General features: G+C 36.8%; 1 protein-coding gene across 1 annotated transcript in view; it reads right to left on the bottom strand.

The window, feature by feature from the left end:
- Positions 1-1,914: 1,914 nt before the first annotated feature.
- Positions 1,915-22,943, bottom strand: part of SELENOF (selenoprotein F) — a 77,056-nt gene continuing 56,027 nt past the window's right edge. The window contains exons 3-5 of the mRNA XM_029618981.1: positions 21,175-21,238; positions 7,817-7,866; positions 1,915-2,835 (exon numbers count right to left, since the gene is read on the bottom strand). Coding sequence (XP_029474841.1) covers positions 2,704-2,835; positions 7,817-7,866; positions 21,175-21,238 — 246 coding nt within the window. The 3' untranslated portion in view covers positions 1,915-2,703. The remainder of the gene's footprint in view (positions 2,836-7,816; positions 7,867-21,174; positions 21,239-22,943) is intronic.

The raw sequence follows: 22,943 nt of genomic DNA, 5'->3' as shown, positions 1-22,943 counted from the left end.
AACTGTAGTAAATTTTCTAAGGATAATATCCATACTCACATGGTGCCTATGAAGTACTTAAAGCTCTGTTTGTAAGGTTCTGTACCCATTGACAGCCCCCTGGCTGCAGGTGGTAATCAAATACAAGAACTTTTTTTATGACAGTTTTATCTAAAATGTTCTCAAAAACCCCAGGGGAGCCAGTCACACTGTTTCTCTGGGTGTTCATCCATGGACCTTTTCACTCTATTTACTCTGAAACTTCTGCCAAGAAGCAGCCTGGGTTCCCCCCCCCAGAATGCTGCTCAAGGAGCTGAAAACCTGGATCAGATCATTGATAACTGTCCGGATTCAATTTTACAGTTTGGGGTTTTTTTTATTTTATTTCTTTTGCCTCCAAAAGTTTTTATTGGGTCTCCCAAAAGTAGAAAAATATTTTAGTCTATTTTATCCTTTATTTTGTGCCTATTTTTGTCAAAATTCCAGCAATTCTGCTGAGAATAATTTTGCTTTCCCCTCTTCATTTTTAAGGTGGTGAGAGCTTGTCCAGGGGTCTCTCTCTCACCTCTGTACTGTTGTCCCCCCTTGCTTTTATTTTCTTAAATTTTATCCATTTTTTGAGGTGTATCACTTTGTAGTGGAACTAGGATGGACACTTTTTAAGCTTTTAAAACCCTTCTGATGCTCTGATTATGCTCCTCGAACCTCTAGCCATATGCTCCCTTTCTAAACCGTGGACCCTATTTAAATGGGGTCCACGGCCCAGATGGGACATTACCAAAACTACAGCCTCTGTCTCTTCTTGGCGCTGGGGCTTTCCTCCTGCCCTGGATGCCTTCACAAGCCTCCCTTGCAGTAGTGATGCCCCCTCCAATGCCTGTGGCCCGACTCTGTCTCTATGATCAAGAGGAATGCTGCTTTCTCTGCCCCCCCTCCCCCCCCCCCCCATACTCTCTCAGTACCATGGGAAGGAGTACAGAACCTTCCCACAGCTGCCCATGGACCTCTGTCCTCGGCGGCACCATGCTGCTGCCGCATGACTCCCACCTTAGCAGACCTTTGCTACCTAATGCTGCCTCCTTTTCCTGCCCTCAGCTACAGGATCCCAAGGACCCAACTCCGCACAGAGCTCCGAACAAATTTACTTTAGAATTAAGCACGAGACTTTATGTATGATTCATAAGATTATATATGGAGAAAATATTGACTGGCTGAACTCAACTATTAAACTTCATACGCCCCAACGAGAACTAAGATCAGCAAATAAGGGTTTACTATCTGTGCCCACAGTAAAATCGGCACATCTCAGCGAAGTGAGAGACAGAGCAATTTCAATCGCGGGGCCAAAATTGTGGAATAGTTTGCCTTTTCATCTCAGAGTACAGGACAATTTGAAAAAATTTAAAAAGGATCTAAAAACATGGTGTTTCCAGCAGGCTTTTGGAATTGAACCTAAAGAGTGTTAGCTAGCACAGAAGTTATTTGAGGAGTCTTTTATTTTCTTAACTTTGCTTCTTTTAATGAGTAGATTTTAACTATTCTAGTATTTTATTTTTGAAATTTTATGTATTTATATCTGTTTCTAATTGTTTTTGTATATTATTATGTGAACTGTACAGATAGAATTTTGTATTCTGTGACACTGTATATAAAAGTTGCATAAATAAATTAAATAAATAAAAACAAAACCAAACCCCTCCCAAGCAACATGTACAGTCTTGACCCTGTTGTCAAGCTGCAGGATGCTTGTCCATGGAACCACAACTACCCTGGGTCACTCTCAAGAACATTCCAGGTATTTTAAACCCTATTCACATATATAAGGCTTGGCAGATTAAAACATCACCTTGCAGTGCAAAGCTAACCCAGGAAAAAGTACATCAGAAAATATGTACTTCTGAAAAATTATTCTAAATAACTGCAGCAGAAGACATCTCAAAACCAGACACATTTGTGAAAAGTCTTTATTTCATTTTAGGTTCCTTGAACAGTTTGTTTTCCATCTAATACCTGGTGCAGTAGAGAAATACTCAGTGTTAGTACAAATGACATCAGACATACACATACCTTTTTAAAGGTTTTCTGTGTGGTCTTCACTAAAGCGTACTTACTGAATGTAGTTCAGTTACTGCTGTGTCCAAGTCTCTCCATTCTAACAAATCTACAAAATGTTTATGCATTCAGTCCTCACTATAAACTGTAAATAGCACTGCATAATAAGAAAATGGAACAGTACAAGAGACATACAAATTTAAGTGGGCACTAACAATGATAAATCTGTGTGTTTGGCCTAGTGCATCCCATTTGGTAACCTCCCACCAGTGCATATTGTAGGCAGCATGGTATAAATGGCATAGTCATTATCTTGGTTGCAAACTCATTTTAAAAGTTTATCGTTTGTAAAAAATAATGATATTAGATAAAAAAAACTCCAGTGTTTGATAAAAAAAAATATTAAGGTTGATTATAATGCATTCTGTTAGTAACACAATGCATCAACATGGTAGAATTCTTAATGTTAAATGGGCTATTTGTTTAGTTTGTCAATTTATTTACTTTGTTTTAGATATTCTGTGCAGCACTGAATTTTTCTCTGGTAATTAAAAAGGATAATTGTTATATAGTATGTAATAAAGAATTTACTACAATTTATTGTACAGTTGGAAGTGTACCATATTGCACCTGAGAATATGTGAAAAAAAATCTTAAGAATGCCAACAAGATTTATATGCGTTCTAATTTTTCACTCAAGAATTCTTCTACACTATCAGTATTCCATTTTAAAATGCTCAGTTCTTCAGAAATGTTCCCATTGTTGTCCAGCAGCTTTAGTACAGGATCAGAGCCACGCACATACTGCAAGAAAAGAAATGATCACATATTAGTGTACTTTACAGTAGTAGCAAATCTGACACTAGATGTTTCTTGCATGAAATATATACGATTACTAAATAAAAAAAATAACCTGGCGAAGGATCTAATATTTATATTTTACAATGAATTATGCTTATAATGATACAACAAGGACTGCAGAGCAGAGATGGGGGTCCACCTAGTGAATAAAGGGAGTAGCATCTTCCATAGCACAGACTAGAAAACTTTCTAAAGAGGGCTTTAAACTAGAATTGAGGGGATAGGTAGACAAAGCTCTAAGGTAAGGAAATGTCCTCAGTTAAGTAAAACAAACACAGAAATGGGAACAAAAGGGCAACATATCTGCAAGTGCTAAGAGATGCCAGGAAAACAGAATAGAGAAGGTGCAAATGGAAGAAAAAAATAGCTAATATGGTAAAACAAGGGGACAAGATTTTTTTTTTTTTAAAGATATATTAGTGATGGGAAGACGTGCACAAGTGGGATTGTAAGATTCAAATATTTCCATTAAGTATTCATGAGGAAGGGCTTGAAGTAGGGTCACAGACAAATGCCACAAATAGGAATGGAAGTGAAGTACACCTCAAACAATTTTCAGAAGTCTGTGTTCGGGAGGAGCTAGCAAACCTAAAAGTAGATAAAATAATGGGGCTAGATGAGAAACATCCAAGGGTATGAAGAAAACTTAGGAAAATTCTAGCAGCATGACTGTATCATTTTCCAATGCATTATTATTATTATTTATGAACATTTGATATTCTGCCTGTTCCCAAACTTGCAGGGTCATTCATCAAAATGCATTATGGTGTTAATGCCAGCGATAAGGCCATAACATGAGAAATTTTGAAAAATTTACATTCACGCCACGAGCTATTTATTTAGAGGTATATAAAAAACCTCTAAATAAATAAATAAATAATGCATGAGATAGTTTTTCAAAGGGGCGGGATTGGGGAGGTGTTTGGGCGGGATTAATGAAAATGAGGGACATTATCGCACATTTTTAATGCCGAAAATAACTACACCTTTTTTCCTGGCAGCAAGCTGTGTGATATGCCCGAAATGGCCGTAATACAATTCACGATAAAAATTGCAAATGGAGAGGGCAGAGGAGTGGAGGGAGATTTGCACAATGTTCTCTCATCCTAGCTTGATAGTACCCTGGTATAGAGTCCACTATGAAGGCCTTATAAAGAGGCTCTCTCTCTCACAGCATGTCTGGGCAGTTTGAAGTAGTGAAGCATAAGAAACGCAGGGTGCGAAAACTAACACACCCCGCAATACTACCTATGCGAAGTGCTAACATAGCGTGTGGTGCGGTAAATCTAAAATTATCATAGACACGCCCCTTTTTCTTATCGCGGGCATTATCCATGCAAAATTATAGCATTTTGATGAATCTAGGGGTTGGTTTTAAGGTGGATTACAATAAATTTAAGAGAACAGAGGCAAATTAGTTTACAGTCAAATTAGAATTTGCAATTAATGAAGCATTGGGAACCAGTATAGGAAATCCCATTTGTGAATAGTTTCAAGATCCAGTTGTGTCCCTGTTGTGTATACAAAGTCCCTCGTAAATGGTTCAGGATATTGGGTTGAAGATGTGGGTCTTAAGGGAAGGCAAGGCTGAAAAACTATGCCTTAGCTTTTCCCCCTGAATTTAAGGTGTTATGGCTCCAGATGCAGGGGAATTGGATCTAATGGGCTTGCAGACTGAAGATAGTTACCACTTTTCTTGTAGTGATTGTCCTGAAGTTGGACAATAGATCAAATCTGGAGGGAGTTGAACAGAATTTGCCTGTGTGATTGTTGCATTAATGGGTTGCTTGGTGCCAGGGGTGTGTGAGGCAGAGGAGGTGTTGTAATGAAAGGACAAAAAAATAGCTTGTATTTTTTCGGTGAAGATTTTGGCAGTCTTTAGCTGTGTTGGTAGACGTTTTCACATAGTATCTGTTCCCCTTTAAAAAAATGAAAACCAATAAACTCTGTTCCATTCAGAATTATTTTAAATTGTTTTGAATCATTTTTGATCTAAAAATGACCAGTGCACAAGTTGCATCTAAATGTGCAGCAGGGTCTAATTTAAAAGGCAACATTTTTTTTTCTTCAGTTGTCAGGTTGGGGAAGCCAGCCAGTGCTTTAGGAGTGATTTATGTCCCAGGCACGGCACAGTTTCCAGACATTGCTACACAATTAACACCGGACCTAGATAAATAAATAATTCCTTATAACCTTTTGCACCTAAGAAGAAAAATGCTGTATCTTAGTATTGCACTTATTACAATATCTTTAAACATTAGGAGTATAGAAGCTGCACACATGCTTCTGGAGTTGTTCTTTGTTTTCCCTGTGAATCATCATGTTAGTTTCTTTATGTTCCATGGCTTAAAGGTTGTGCTAAGTGCACTTATGGCCCACAGATTCTAACACAATACTGTCACTTTGAAAATGCTTTGCTAAATTAACATGGTCAGTCTTGCAAGTACACACTGGCTTCCATCAAACTCACTGTGAAATGTCACAAACAGAAACGCTTATGCGCAATTGATAGCACTGGCAATACTTTTTGATGAATGCTGTATGCTGCATTAAGAAAGAGCCTACTGAAGTCAGAGAGGTATATCTTGGAATACAATGGCAGAGAGAAGACAGCAAGATGGCTGCCAGCATGCTGATCTTGAAGCTTAGAAACTAAGTAACTATGTTTAATATAACAGCCACCAGGAAAAGAACAGTGCCCATAACTTCTATGAGCATAAAGAGCTAGTTGTAAATCTTATGAAGATAGTATGTCCCCTTTAAAGGCAACACGTTTAAAATATATTATCTAGTTTTCTATGGCTAGTCCTAATTATTTTTCATACAATCAAATACAATTCATACACAATTTCTCAATATGACAACTTATTCATAACTTATTTGCTTTTTTTTTTTTAATTATAGTTGTAATATTATAATAGGTCATATTAAGTAAATGGTGTCATACCAGCCAGATAGTACTAACACACCAATATTTATACCCAAAACAAATAAGGGTACAAGTGTCAACACCCTCACCCCACACAAAACTCTAGATAAGACTGATTTAATTTCTGGAATTCTGACTGATGCTGAAGCCCTATTATTTTTTATCAAGTAAAAATGACAGCAGAGTAAAAAAAAACAGGTGCAGTGCAGTACAGTACAGTCACAAATTATTAGGGATGTGCACACTAATTTTTTTGGTCTTTCATTTTAAAGATTTTTTTTTGTTCATTTTGGGGCAGATTTTAAAAGCCCTACGCGCTTACCTCTGGCAGGCGCAACTTCTGAAATAAAGGTACGAGGTTTTTTTTTTTGGGCTGGGGGGCGGGATGGAACAGGGAAAGCCAGCTGGTCTCCCTGAGGGCACCCCCTTGTGCTCGCTGACCCCTGGTTTTATAACAGGAATGCTAGATTTTTCTATTACCAAGTGATTAAATCTGTCATTCATTATTACTAACAAACTCATTTCTGCCTATCCTGTGCTACTACAATGATATTTCAACTTGGAATTATACTTTGGAATTTAAATCATCCTCCTCCATCAACAGAAATCTCCATTTCAGTCAAATTAAATGAAGTTACACTGGGAAGAAGCCAAGAATAACTGCATAGTCTCCCCTTCTAAGTTCTGTACAGAAGTAGGAAAGCATCCTAATGGTTAAAGCAGTATGCTATGAATCAGGGAAATCAAAGTTCAAATCCCACTACCGCTCCTTGTGACCTTGGGCAAGTCACTTTACACTCCGTTGCCTTAGGTACATACTTAAAGCCAAATTTTAAAAGCTGCCCAGATGTGCACTTATCTCCTGCTGCGCACATATCTGACTAGATTTCAAAAAGGTGTGTGGTTTGGGCAGGGCATAAACATTTCAGGGTGTGGCCAAGAGATGTGCGGGTAAATACTTACACTCCCAGGTCCACTGCCACATAAGTTTATTTCTGCTATGGAGGCGGTATAAGTTGTAAAATAAAAGCTGTTTTGGAGGGGTTTAAAGAGTCTGGGGCAACTTAGGTAACTGGGGTTGTGCAGGCTATTAAGCCAGGGAGGTTTGGAGGACCTAGCTCTTACCTGGGCGCATCAGTGGATGAATTGGTGAAACTGGAAATGGCGAGGACGCACGGTAGAATTGAGATGTGTGTGCCTAGGTGCACACCCACTTAAAATTAGGTACACATATACGCATGCATCGACAATTTTATAACTTGCATGCATATGTGCATGCAAATTATAAAATCACTGCATGCTGATGCACATGCGTCAATTTGCGTCCATGCGCTGCTTTGAAAGTGACTGTTCCTGATTATAAGCTCACTGGGGATAGGAAAATACCTACAGTACTTGAATGTAATCTGTTTTGAAGGGTCAAAAAGTTGAATATAAATAAAATACTGTAACCTGTTTTCCGCTCGGACTTCAGGGTCAGAAATTTTTTGCCCATCAGAAGCTTTGCTTTCATTTCTTTCTATGAGTTAATTAATTTGGAATGCAATAAAATATTTTTTTTAAGAGATGTAGAGATGGTAATAAGTATCTCTACTCAACTATTTTGTTGGTATTTTATAATTTTATGTAATTGTCATAACCAGTTAAACTTACCTGAAAGCAAAACTTCTTCCACTGGCTTCTCTTCAAAACACTTAAGGTCATGAAAACTGCATCTGTTGCTAAATGATCCTTGCTAGCAAAATTCTAGCTTATTACCTTAAAACTAAACAGTTTAGAATAGGTTTTATTCTGGTTCTTTTTATGATGTGATTAAAGATCCATATAAAAACCTCAAATGGACATTAAAGGGGCACACATCAAGGCACGAAAGTGGCCAAGCTGGCATGCTTCCTGCAGGTTCAAAATAAGAAAACAGGATGCAACATATCTTTTGATGGAAGAACTTATATTTATGAAAAATGATTTATAAAATGTGTGATGAAAATTACTCACCTTGACTTGGAGACCCTTGAACATTTTGGGTTTGTCACTCTTGACGAAAGCTGCAATTAACATGAAAGAAAAAGAGCAACATTTATTTCTTTATGAAATTTTTATTCCGCTACCTCTCAGGAAACCTGCCCGAATCGGAGAACAACAAACAATCTCACAATATTAAACATCATCATAACATCTAAAAAATAATACAACACATTCTTATAAAAATAAAAGCTATCTGCACATTAGTTACAACATAAGGAGGGGTCAACTCTCTCCATGACTACTCAGCAAAAGCTTCCTGAAAGAGAAGTTTTTACGCCCTTCTGAAACTTTTTAATGTATGTTTCTTTCTTCAAAATCCCCGGAAGATTATTCCATAGGGTGGGCCCTAATATCGAAAATGCCCTCTTTCGAGTACTCGTTAAATGACACTGTCTAAATCAGTGCTTCTCAACCCTGTCCTGGGGACCCCCCCAGCCAGTCGGGTTTTCATAATATCCACAATGAATATGCATGAGAGAAAATTTGCATACACTGCCTCCATAACATGCAAATTTTCTCTCATGCATATTCATTGTGGATATCATGAAAACCCGACTGACTGGGGGGGTCCCCAGGACAGGGTTGAGAACCACTGGTCTAAATGAAGGAACAATTAAAAGATTTTGCTCACTTGATTGCAACACTCTCTCCAGTTTATATGGAATTAGCAAATTTTTTAAATAGCTTGGTCCAGTTTGTAATCGGACTTTAAACACCAACTTAATACATTTAAATTTTGCTCTGAACCATGGGCAACCAATGTAATCTTAACAGTATCAGTGTCATATGACTTTTCATTGGGGCCATCTCTATTAACCTCGCAGACAAATTTTGTATTTGTAATAATCTGGCTGGTTTTTTTTGGAAACCCGTTGTAAATAATGTTACGATAATCCAATGTCGACAAGACCAAGCTTTGCACCATTGTTTGATAATCATCTTATTTATTTATTTAAATGTTTTATATACTGTCATCCCATGTAAGAATCACTAGTTCATAATGGTTTACAGGTAAAACATTCATAAATATAATGAGTGTTACAAGGTGGATAAACATTTATAGAAACAGAAGTAATATAATAGTAGACATCTAACATCTTTCCTCAAAACAAAACGCAGATGTCGTACTACTCAATTTAAAATAAGCAGCTTTCATAAGTTTTTTTTTACTTGCAGTTTAAAAGATAGTTCAGCATATAAAAGTGTCCCTAAATCCCTTAATTCTGTTTGCAAGGGAGCCACCTTACTGTCAATCATGATCTTGGGTGCTTCTTTCACTGGAATTGTACAACTTACCTAAAGCATTTCAGTCTTAGTTAATGTCATTATCATCTTATTTACTCTCATCCATTCTTCAACTCTTTTCAAACAACCTGTTATTTGCTCTTTTATATCTATTACCCACATGATTCATTGGGAACATTAGTTGAATATCGTTAGCATAAAACAAATTTTACTCCCAAAGATCTCGGCTAATGGGTCAAAAATATGTTGAATAATAGGGCTGAAAGAACTGACCCTTGAGGAACCTCTATCCTTAATACTCTAGCTTTTGAAACAGCAGCAATCCATCGGACATGAAATATGCATCCTGCAAGGTAAGATCTAAATCACTGTAACACTTGTCCACGTATTCCAAAAGAATAGTCTTTCAATTAAAATTTTATGTGAGACTGTATCAAATGCTGATGCCAAATCCAAACACACTACAATTACAGAATGATCTTTATCCAACTCCATCAATAATGAATCTATTACAGATGTCATTAACATTTCAGTACCACGATAAGCTCTAAATCCACATTGTTCTAGATCTAATATGGCCTGATCATCCAAAAAATCTATCAATTGACTTAGCACACATTTTTCAATCAACTTCATTAAACTGCGTAGATTCGAGATAGGCTTATAATTCCATACATTATCACATGGCAAATTTTCCTTTTATTAATATAGGCTTTATTCTAGCATGTTTTAGATCATTAGGTAGTATTTCAGAATTCAATGATGAGTTAGCGATGTCTACCAACATGTTTCCAACCAACTCCTTCATTACCCGAAGCAGCCAAAATGGGCATAGATCTAATGTACCTCCTTTAGCCTGCAATGATGCAATTACCTCCATCATTTCATCATTAGATACTGGTGTGAAGGCACCAAGTCAAACCTTCTTCTCCATCCTCTCCCATAATATATCTTTCATCTGCTTCATATTTTCATCTTCCTTCAAATTTGCATTATGATACAGATGGGCAATTCTATCCACAAAATATTGCTCTATATCTTCTGCACTGATTCCATCGATATGCTACACTATCATCTTATGCTCCGTCAACCTCTTAACCTGTGCAAACAATTCAAGTGGCCGATTTAAGGAGTTGGATAAGGTTTCTGCTATATACTGCTTTTTTGCCTGATCGCAAGATCTATATTCATGGATTTTAGATTTCAATTGCTCTTCATCTTGAATAGTTTTACTCTTACACCACTGTTGATCTGCCCACCAAGCGGCCTGTTTTGCTGAAAAGATATGCCTTATTAAATCATATACTACCATGAAAATCGCCACTAAAGGGGTTAACACAATGTGTTACCAAAAACTATTATTAATAACCCCCACTTACAACTCAAAAGAAGAGCTATAATACATCTGTTCAAAACAAACTTTTAGACCAAAAATAATTGTAAAGTGGAAAAGTGGTAGTTTCATATATTGACCACTTGACAAAACACCATCCTTATGGTTGCCATCTGGTCTCACTTGATCTTGTAATCATCAACTAACCACCCTTTAATGTGACAGAGAACCCCACTAATTTTTGTATTTTTATCAATAAAGACAATTTTCAAAAACTGCTTGTGAAAATATACTTGTGAAAACCGCTTGTAAAATCAAGTCCCAAGCATCCGGGTCAAATTTGTATAACCAGTCAAAGACTCAAGTTAGATATTGCTATACTTATCTTAAATGTTGTTGTGTTTAACTTGCAAAATCTCCCGACATGACCATGTTTCAAAAGTGGAAGGTGGTTAGTTGATGATTACAAGATCAAATGAGACCAGACGGCACCATAAGGATGGTGCTTTGTCAAGTGGTCAATATATGAAACTACCACTTTTCCACTTTACAATTATTTGTGGTCTAAAAGTTTGTTTTGAACAGTTGTAAGTAGGGTTTTTATTAATAGTTTTTCTTAAATCATATAGCATTCTACTTTATACTCAATGATTTTACAACTCTAGTCATTCCCACTTCATCCATAATCAAGTTTATTTGCTTATTATATACTCTAATTTTCTCTATTGGGTCAGACTCATTTTTAATCTTTATCCACTCCCACTGTTCCTAAACTTCTTTAAAAATACTCTGATCTATAGAGCCCCTAATCCTTTTTTTTGCAAATTAGTCTCAACTTTCAATTCCCTTTTAATCTCCATAATCACAATAAATGAAATCAATCTATGATTAGTCTGTTGGACTAGCTCTACCAAAGGACACCTTAACCCACTGTTCCGGAACAAACACTATATCAAGGATATGGCCTTTATTGTATGTGGGAATTGTTACAAATTGTTGAAATCCATGTACTTTTATAGTTGTTAAAAAATCATCCATTTTTCTCAATCTAGGGCCATCAAAATGAAAATTTAAATCTTCCAAGATCACTAAACTGGTAAAAGACATACTCAACGCCATTAAAAACTCAGAAAAATCCAACAAATCAATCACATCTGTCCCTGGAGGGCGATAAAGTAGGCAAATTGAAAATTTATCAGTGGTAACAACAATAATTTCACAACCCTTCCTTGATTCAATTGTTTTTTTGAGAACATGTAAACCTATTTTTAAAAACAAGAACCCCATCTCCCTCTTTCCCGATTTATATAGTTATATCCTACTGGGCATACTTCATTGAAGATCATATTATCTGCTATTCCCATATTTCAGGAATACAAAAAATATCAAATCCATTATCTATCATATCTGCCATAGTTTGGTTTTTGTTTAAACTGATCACACATTCAACAATCCAGATGTAAATTTCACATAATCATTAACAACCTTTTCCTTCACTATCTATATTAACAGTTACAATACTTAATAGCTACTAACTCTTGTGGTCAACAAATTTTTGGTTGACATATTTGCTCGTAATTAAATGTAGTTCTTCCTTGTATAACATCTATACTACATACTATTTCCCAAATCTCAGTTTTTTTCCTGCTCTTAAGAACCGCTCAACAACAAAGTAGTTTTTTCTTTAAAGTTTTATTTATTCTGACTTTTGAGAGGGTCTGTAGGGAATGTACTTTTGTAATTAATCTAGCCTTATGTTGATTTGATAGGTTCTTCAACTGCAGAATCAAATATGAAGCATGTAAAACTTTATTAGACAGTGACTCTCAAAGTTTAGGTCTGACAAGTTGTTTAAAAAGGGAAGTTCCTTTCTCAGAAGTGGCCACTGTTTTCAAAATATCAAATTTTACTTAGCTTGCTATTTAAGGATATACTGTAGACAGGAAAACATGGATTTGAAACACTTTTCAACCTTTTCTCAAATAAAATAACCTCATTCTTAACAGACTGAGGAATTAAAAGTAAGGAATATGCCAGACTCAATAGTCTACCTCCTCAAATTTTGTGCAGATTGGTCCAATGACAGGCCTCTGAATAGACCAATTTAACCATTACATTAGCTTTTTCCAGTCTGGTGTTGAAAAGCTCTAAAACAGTAATAGGAGAAAGATTACAGCATAAAAAAACAGTATTTCTGGAATAAGCCAACCAGTGTGCTTCTATAGGGAAGAACAGAACCTCAGTCCCACATAATAGGGAGTCCTTATCATGTATGACACAGTGTATGGAGTGGGAGGGCTCACTATGGGTTAAGTTATAGGGAGAGATGAATAGCTGTTTGTTGGGATGATCTATATATTGTCCCATGAATAATTTTATAAGATTGACTCTTATTAGATTATTTTGTGAGGCTGTGTTTTTTTCAGTGGTACTCTTAAAATTGTTTTTTTCCCTGAAACTCCCTTCTGTGGATAAGGTTACTTTATAGATTATAAATCTGCATATAACCATAATGGTTACATAGTGCAAATATTTCTTTCTTGGTATCTGTTTAAAATTTTCTCCAAAATTCTTCACTCTTATTTTAACAAAAAGTTAGATTAAGTGATTATTTTATAAATACTGACCCATCTGCCAGTTCTTGCCAAAAATAACATATATAAAAGAAAGAAATATCTAATCATACTTGGAAAATATTGATTAATTTCCAATTTAGACAGGTCATGCTTTCATTTCAGCAATCTGCACTTTTTGCTCTAGCTTGTGGCAAAACATGCAACTTTATAGAATGTGTCATTTTTCCAGGCAGTATGTAGTTTTTGAATTTATGAATAACCAAACAAAATGTCACTTAATTTACAAGTATGGTCTAGAGGACATGTCCTATAAACAGATGGAATGTTAACATCCTAGCTCATGTTTTAGAAATAAGGCTGATAATAAGGTATTAATCTCACCTTACCATATAAAAATTAATACCTCTGTATAATCATTTATTCTAACAAAATAAAATCCCCGTTTTGTAAACTCCTAGAGGAAAGCTAGTACAAATGTTACTACATGTGCATCACTCTACATAAGGAAGATTTAATTATTTTTTGCTTCCCACACTGGTCACTGTGCATGAAGTATCAGCTCTATTATGAATAGCTCTGTAAAGGGACATGTTGCAAACAAAAGAGCACCAAATTATTTTAGTGAACTCTTTGTGGTCAAGTGTAGAGTGTTGGATTATGACTGAGGTGAAGTCATACATGAACTTAAGAATCATCACTGTCACCAATTCTGTGAGACCTCTGCCAGTCACTCTCTCTCTGTATCTCAGGGATCCTTTTGAAAACAAGGCATTTGTTTTTATCTGGCTTTCCAGTTGACAAATTTAATTCTCTCCTTCCCTTAACAAAAAAAAAAAAAAGGATTCTTTGCACAATTTAGCACCAACACATCAACAAATCGGAATGTCTGTAGAAAACTAATTCTGGTTAAGTTTACTTTACAGTTTTAAATTATATGTAATTTTTTTTATAGTTTACAAACAGTATTACAATACTGTTTTATATGGCAATAATTTATAAAAGATAACAATCATCTGCAATTCCATAGAAAGCCATAATAAAATTATTCAGACGACAACTAAAGCTGGGTCCTGACTTTTATGGTCTAGGCCAGGATACTGATACATGGACATTATGGAAAAACGCAGGACTGCTTCTATGGTCATGACCAAAAGCAAAGCACATTCACTGTATGAATTATCAGGAAGGCTACTTACTATGGAAAAGGTTCCTAGCAATAATTTTGTTGTGGGTTTGACAGGTGCTTGGTTTTGATTTTTAATATGACTAATTTTAACATAAGGCTTAGGGGAAACTTGCACAGAATGGCAGTTACTACCCTTAACAGAATTATGGAGGTAACCTGCACAGAGCAGTTACTACCATAAGAAGCTTGCTGGGCAGACTGGATGGACCATTTGGTCTTTTTCTGTCGTGTTTACTATGTTACTATGAACTGTCTTCTTCCTCCATTACAATAATATATAAATAAATAAAATAAACTATCAAAAACATATGAAGACTAGTGTTGCTCTACTACTCTTTCATTACATAAATTTATTACATTTGAATGAGGTTTTTGAAGTAAGTTAATCCTGCCAACTGGTCATCCAAACACTGGTGTGAGTTAAACTTGAATATAAACTCCATTTGCCCATGACAGCATGTACATATAGGAGACAGGGATTCTTATTAGGTTTATTTTAATGATATGCAGATCCTCTGACTGTTTTTACATAGACAAATTATTTTCTCAGAATTATTGTGTTATAAACTTCCAAGTTTCATTATCTTCCCATTTGGCAGATTTTTCTATTTGAAGATAATGCTGCTCCAATATTATGACTTCTTGGAACAGCATGCTCTTACATAGTAAACCCTCAGGAGCTGCTGACATTTCAAATTTCCAAAGGAAAGAGCTGTGAAAATTCTGCTAGTCAGAATAGTATGAAAGAACACTACCCCTATATAAGTATGTCCTAGATTGCTGCAAAGGTAGGGCAGAGATAGGAATCACAAAAGGGCACAAAACATGAATATTTTATTATTTCTTGTCTATTTTTTTCACTTTTGTATTCTGCAGTAGTGTTATTGACATCCAAGTCCATGTAACTGAGAAACCACAAGGAAGCAAAGTAATCTGTATTGATTTGAAATGGTCTCCTGAAAACAGAAAGGCAATTTGATTAATTTGTCTCAGGGACATTGCTTCTGATCCCATTGATCACCTGTATAAAATGTCTATTCTACATGGCAACAAAGACAATAAGCATTGCCTTGTTAGTTTCAGCAATAAATTCCTATGATCTTATATTACAGGGATGTAAAATACTAAAAGACTGATGCAATACTGTGCGCTGCGGTTAGTGCACAGCTTAACACGCGATTGGATGCGTGTCTATGACCCCCGATGCAATATGGGGATTAGCATGTCCAAAATACACGACCAAACCACCATGTAGCTAATCGTGCTCATCACATGTAAATTCCATGCAGATGAGTGCTACCCTTGAATCTAAAAAAAATTCCTGTGTGGCCAATGAGCCCATTGCAATGCAGCAAATTCTACGCTGCATTGCAATGGGGCTGGTGTAAAGGTAGGCTGTGCTCAAGGGCTCATTGACAAAAGCAAAAAATCGTGCTTTCTGTGATTCCTCGTATTAGTATCATTGCGATATTAAGTAGGAGGAACCATAGAAATCAAATTCAGGTAAAAAAAAAAAAGAAAAAAGTCTTGGGGAAAAAAAAATTCTGGGGGCCGAATATACATGTGAAAGATAACCGGTCCAGGCCGAGTATCTTGTGCATGTATATTGTGCTCGAAGCATGAGAAAACGGATGCTTGTATTGAATGTTCGTTTTCCCAACCCTCTCCTGCGCGCCCGATGGCGAGGAGGCGTTAAGGATACACAATTTTCCCTAGCGCTTCCTTTTCAGCGCAATCCCTCATTTAAATATTGTATCACACGCCCAGGAGAGGTGGCTGGGCACCCATTTTCTACGCACAAATATTGCATCAGCCTGTAAATGTTTAAATAGTTAGTAAATGTTTTATCATTTAGTCACTTAATATTTGCCAGCATGAGCTAGGGCCCCGCACATGTCAGCCCATGGTTGACTTCTAGGCTCCTCTTTTCTAGCATGCTGTACAGCTCCCCACAGTGGGGTATGCTGGGCTGCTACTGGGGCAGAGAGGCTAGTGAGAGCTGGTCAGAACAGGTATTTATTGCTTAATTGGTCAACTGTTTAAATGTCAGTAATTTAAATAGTTACATTTTTAAAGGTAACTATTTTTTTACACCCTTATAATGTATGTTTGGAAATTCCATGCTTTCCAAAGCAAGTCTTCAGTATCCAAATTTATGTTATATGATGAAGATGTAAAATCTTGTTTTGCGGTTTTGAAGCCATATGCACCCCCAGCAAGCCATTCATATTACCCAACGATTATCCTTTTTCAAGGCAAGTTTCTTCCAAAACAGCCATGTAAGAAATCATCATAGAATGCAGCATGGGGTAGACCGTTTTGTGTATCACCTTTTTTCTCATAGATTCAAAACTTAATAGCATTTTTGGGTATTTCCTGGACAAACCTTTTAAAGCCAGTCAGCGTACCCTGAACCTTCTTACACAGGGTTTTTATTTTATATCCCCCTCCCCACTCAGCTGAGTCACCACAACAATAGTCCTTGGCCAGGTGCCACAAACTATGGTTTCCTCTGGAACTCAACCAATGTGGCCCCAAAGTTTAGCAAAACATGTTGCCATTGGGCGATGGCAAAGGACTCCCTCCCCCTTTTTTCCACCTCGGGGGTTATGAATGCTGTGATCACAGCATGTCCAGCATTGGCTGGGCCTGGACAGCAGATGCTGAGTCCAGAAATCAAATCCAGGTCCTTTTGTATGACAGTGCACAACACTATTATAATCCACCTTGGGTGTCTCCTTCAGAAAGATGGACTAAAAATATAAATATATAGATAAATGCTACTACTAAACGTCTAGGCCAGACCTGGTGGGAAGAAATTTTGACTATAAGCATGCATCAAGAGTGCTGGGATAATGTACTGACACTTAGGCAGATTCATAGAGTATAATTGCTGGATATTAATTTGAAATGCTGCACGCCATACAGAGAACATAGTTTTCTTGTAAAGGGAAACTTACGCAGAAGACTTGAGACACAACAGCTTTTAAACTAGAACAAGGGGGAAAACTGACAGTCACTCAGCAGTGCATGGTTCAGAGGGAGGTAGCTTCGAAGGATACTAATGAAACAGAAGAGTTAGGGAATCCCAACAGAGAAGTTCCAATAAAAGCAAAAGCAGTCCATGTGCCTATAAGTAAAGAATCACCTGAGCTAAAAGATTCCAAATTATTTCTGTCATCTGAAAAGCAGGCAGTTAATACAAACAAAAAACACACTTTGAAATGTCTGTGTGCCAATGTCAGACGTCTAAAAAGTAAGATGGGAGAGTTAGAGTGTTTAGCAGTGAATGATGAAACAGACATAACTGGCATCTCAGAAACCTGGTGGAAGGAGGATAAACAATGGGACAGTGCTATACCAGAGTACAAATTATATAGCAATGATAGGGTGAGTCAACTTGGTGGTGGTGGAAGGGGGGGTGGTGCTTTATGTCAGGAGGGCACAGAGTCCTACAAGAAACTAGATGCACATTAGAATCTTTATGGGTAGAAATCCCATGTGTATTGTGTAAGAGTATAGCGATAGGAGTACTGTATATTACCATCTACATGGCCAAAATGATAAGAATGGATGATGAAATGCTAAGAGGAATCAGAGAAGCTAATCAATTTGGCAATACAATTATAATGGGATATTTCAATTATCCCAAAATTGACTGGGTAGATGTAACATCAGGACATGCTACAGAGGTAAAGTTCTTGGATGGAATAAATGACTGCTTCATGGTTCAGGACTCAACGAGAGAGGTAGCTATTTTAGATCTAATTCTTAGAGGAATGCAGAATTTGGAGAGAGAGGTAATGGTGGTGGGGCCGAAAGGGGACAATATGTAAATCTACAACTCTAACACTAAACTTTCAAAAGGGAAACTTTGATAAAATGAAGAAAATAGTTAGAAAAAAACTGAAAGGTACAGCTGCAAAAGTTAACAGGGTACAAAAGGCATGGACATTGTTTTAAAATATCTTAGATGTAGTACACACATTAAGAAAAGTGGAAGGAAGGCCAAACAATTACTGACATGGTTAAAAGGAGAGGTGAAAGAGGCTATTTTAGCCAAAAGATTTTCCTTCAAAAATTGGAAAAAGGTTCCAGCTGAAGAAAATAGGAAAAAGCACAAGTACTGTCAAGTTAAATGTAAGACAGGCTAAGAAAATTTGAAGTGAAGTTGGCCATAGAGGCAAAAACTCATAATAAAAACTTTTCTAAATGTATCCAAAGCAGGAAAACTGCGAGGGAGTCGGATGGACCATTAGATGATCGAGGAGTTAAAGGGGCTCTTAGGGAAGATAAGGCCATCTCGGAAAGACTAAATGAGTTCTTTGCTTCTGTCTTTATGGATGAGGATGCTGGGGAGATACTGGTTCCAGAGATGATTTTCAAGGGTAATGATTTAATGAACTGAACCAAATCACAGTGAGCCTAGAAAATGTAGTAGGCCAGATTGACAAACTAAAGAGTAGCAAATCACCTGGACCGGATGCTATACAACCCAGGGTTCTGAAAGAACTAAAAAATGAAATTCCAAATCTATTAATAAAGATTTGTAACCTACCATCAAAATCGTCCATTGTACCTGAAGACTGGAGAGTGGCCAATGTAACCCCAATATTTTAAAAGGGTTCCAGGGGTGATCTAGAAAACTAGAGACCAGTGAGCCTGACTTCAATGCCAGGAAAAATAGTGGAAACTATTCTAAAGAGCAAAATCACAGAACATATAGAAAGACATGGTTTAATGGAACAGTCAGCATGGATTTACCCAATGGAAGTCTTGCCTCACTAATCTGCTACATTATTTTTGAAGAGGTTAATAAATATGTGGGTAAAGGTGAACCAGTAGATGTAATGTATTTGGATTTTCAGAAGGCATTTGACAAAGCCCCACATGAAAGGCTTCTAAGAAAACTAAAAAGTCATGGGATAGAAGGCAATGTCTTTCTGTGGATTGCAAACTGGTTAAAAGACAAGAAACAAAGAGTAGGATTAAATGGTCAGTTTTCTCAGTAGAAACAGGTAAACAGAGGAATGCCTTAGGGATCTGTACTTGGATTGGTGCTTTTCAATATATTTATAAATGATCTGGAAAGGGAGATGACGAGTGAGGTGACAACATTTGTAGATGACAAAATTATTCAGAGTAGTTAAATCATATGCGGATTGTGATAAATTGCAGGAAGACCTTGCGAGACTGGAAGAATAAATTTCATCTGCCATTTAGATGCCCAAAGTGGACAAGTGCAAGGTGATGCATAAAGGGAAAAAGAACCCATGCTGTAGTTATACAATATTAGATTCAATATTGGGAGTTACCACCCAGGAAAAAGATCTAGGTGTCATAATGGATAATACATTGAAATAGTTGACTCAGTGTGCTGTGGTGGTCAAAAAAGCAAACAGATTGTTAGGAATTATTAGGTAGGGAATGGTGAATAAAATGGAGAATGTTATAATGCCACTGTTTCGTTCCATGGTACAATTCCGGTTGCTGCAGCTCAAAAAAAAAAATAGTTGCACTGGAGAAGGTACAGTATACTAGCAACCAAAATGATAAGGGGGATGGAAGGTTAAGGCTGTTCATCTTGGAGAAGAGACGGTTAAGGGGGGATATGACAGAGCTCTGTAAAATCAAGAGAGTCCTAGAATGGGTAAATGTGAATCGGTTGTTTACTCTTTCAGATAAAAGAAGGACTAGGGGGCACTCCATGAAGGTAGCAAATAGCACATTTACAACAAATCAGAGAAAATTCTTTTTCACTCAATACACATTTACGCTCTGGAATTCACTGCTGGAGGATATGGTTAGGGCAGTTAGGTTAGTTGAGTTAAAACAAGGTTTGGATAAGTTCCTGGAGGATAAGTCCATAAACTGCTATTAATCAAGTAGACTTACGGAATAGACACTATTAGTGGCATTAGGAGCATGAGATCTAGTTAATGTTTGTAATTTGCCAGGTACTTGTAATCTGGATTGGCCACTATTGGAAACAGGATGTTGGGCTTGATGGACCCTTATTCTGATCCAGTATGGCAACTTCTTATGCGCTTTTGACTTGGAAATGTTACTGTGGGGATGATACTTACATACTATTCAACAGGAAAATGAGATCAGTAAATCAAGTAATTTGGCCTTTATTGACTCAGCACCAATTTAGGAAACTTGAAAGTTTATGTGAATTTTGATTTTGTCTGGAAAGCATCACATAAGTCCTAGGATATCTTCTTCCAGGAGCTACTTTTTTGTATTTATGTCCATGCACTATTGCAATGGTCCCCAACCCTGTCCTGGGGGCCCACCAGCCAGTCGGGTTTTCAAGATATCCACAATGAATATACATGAGAGAAAATTTGCATGCACTGCCTCCATAACTTGCAAATTTTCTCTCATGCATATTCATTGTGGATATCCTGAAAACTCGACTGGCTGGTGGGCCCCCAGGACAGGGTTGGGGATCACTGCACTATTGTGGTCAGATACCCCCAACCTTAAACCAGGGGTAGGCAACTCCAGTCCTGGAGTGCCATATAAACAGGCCTGATTTTCAGGATATTCAATGTAATACATGAAGTATATCTGCATGACTGCCTTCATTATATGCATATATATATATCTCATGCATATTCATTGGGGTTGACCTTAAAACCAGACCTGTTTGTAGCATCAAGATCGGAGTTGCCTACACTTGCTTTATAAACAAGTGAACTGGCTTTCTCTGACCAGGACACTAATCAAACTATACACGAGAAACTCAAAGTATTACTGGCTGTATCTCTGTGAAACCTATCAGCACCAACAGGCTGACAGCTGGGACTTTTGAATCTCTCCCAATCATCTACTTTCTACATACATGAATCCTTATGGAATTTACAATAAATGTTTTTTAAAAACTTGTCTTAACAGGGATAGTTTTGATGAGTTAATGGTGGATTTTGTGCTTACAATCAATTTTAAAAAATACCCAGAATGCTGTGAACTCTTTACTTACCCTGGACTTGAGGGAACCTTCCCAATTTTCATCCACATACCTCAAGGACAGCCCCTGCATATCTCTGCAACATACCAGGTAAGATTCTGTTACTTTTCTTTTAAAATATATGAATATAGCAAAATCATAATCTCTCACATAAGACAGACCTGTGTTTATTGCTCAACTCTTTATCCTTTCATGGACACATTTCCACTATGTTAATACTATTCTACTACATTTTGTAACATTTTAGCACAAGAGGGGATGAGGGGTTGTAAATAACTCATGTTATCCACACCTCAGAGACTGTGCCAAAAAAGCTGCATTCTATACCCTAATAATAACTTTGCGAGCCAAAGATTTCAGAAGTTAATGTCCTAGTGCAAGAGTGGATATAAAAGTAATAGACTAGAGACTAAAATGCTTACATTTTATGTAAATATAATACACAGTTCCTCAGTACCAACTAGCAATCCAGCTTTTATTTACAAAATATATTATCCAAGCAGGCTTTATTTTTCACACAGTTCTTAATTTTCTCTATCAACAAAAATAATACATTTTATATTCTTTTTAAAATATTGCTTTGTTGCCACACATTTCTTTCCTCTCTGATAAAGAAAATATTACAATTTGCATGTAATGTCATTTCCTGAGGGGTGAGCAAATATAAAGCCACCAAGCTCAACTTTACTGAAACATTTCCAGGCTCTAATAGATGAGCAGTTGTGTCATACAAATAGCGCCTTTCATGGCATTTCTCGATGAGCTGAAGCAATACATTAATGCAATCCAGACTCTTTACATAGCTGATTTTCAAGTACTCCTTTCCAGTAAAAATATGGTAGTGATGAGACCTCACCAAGGTTATTCATTTCACAAAAATAAAATACCTGTAAGAACAGAGCACTCTGCAGAGAAATTACTTACATATTTTCAAACAGATTCACAATTTTATCTTACTCAAATCTCAGACATAACAGACAACAGCAGAATGAAAATACTGTATCATGAGAAAGGTCCTTATTTTATTTCACATACATTAAGTAATGGAAGTGCCTTTGGAAAAAGCCAAACACTCTGGTACATGAAGTATTGAACGATTGTAGTGTGTACAGATAGTAAGTCAGTGGATCACAATAAACTGACACTAATCACATAATCTTTGTTTTAAAAAGCAGTGCAACCTCTTTTTACATTACTGTATTCCATAAACCTTGATAAATTATTTATATTTACACTACATAATTATTTTACCAACTAATGGCTACTTAATGCATTTAGCATACTTAACCAATGTAAATCAAGTTTGCTTACCTGTAAACAGAGTTCTCTGTAGATAGCAGGATGAATTAGCCATTATGTGTGGGTGACATCATCTGACAGCAAAGAGACAGACCCAGGTCTCAGAGCTCAGTAAAAATCTGAGAATGCGTGAAAGTTCTCAGGCGTGCACTGCCATGTTAGCCCTTCAGTCTCTTCTAGAACTTAAGCTTTATAGTGAGGTAGTCAACTCTACAGGAAGGAGATGGGGTAATAATGGCTAATTCATCCTATCTACAAAGAATTCTGCTTACAGGTAAGCAAACTTGCTTTTTCTGTCAACAAGTAGGCATGAATTATCCATTATATGTGGCGAGTCCCAAGTTGATGGTTGCACAGTGCAAGCACTATCATGGCCTCACCAAATGGAGCATGGACTATTGGGTGAACAGGCTATGCAGAGCTGCTTGTCTAAAATTAGTCTCTTCTGGACATGCAAGACAGTAGTGGGATGTGAAGGCGTG

Source organism: Rhinatrema bivittatum, chromosome 10, assembly GCF_901001135.1.
Source record: "Rhinatrema bivittatum chromosome 10, aRhiBiv1.1, whole genome shotgun sequence".
NCBI lineage: Eukaryota > Metazoa > Chordata > Amphibia > Gymnophiona > Rhinatrematidae > Rhinatrema > Rhinatrema bivittatum.
This window is presented reverse-complemented; position numbering and strand designations above follow the sequence as displayed.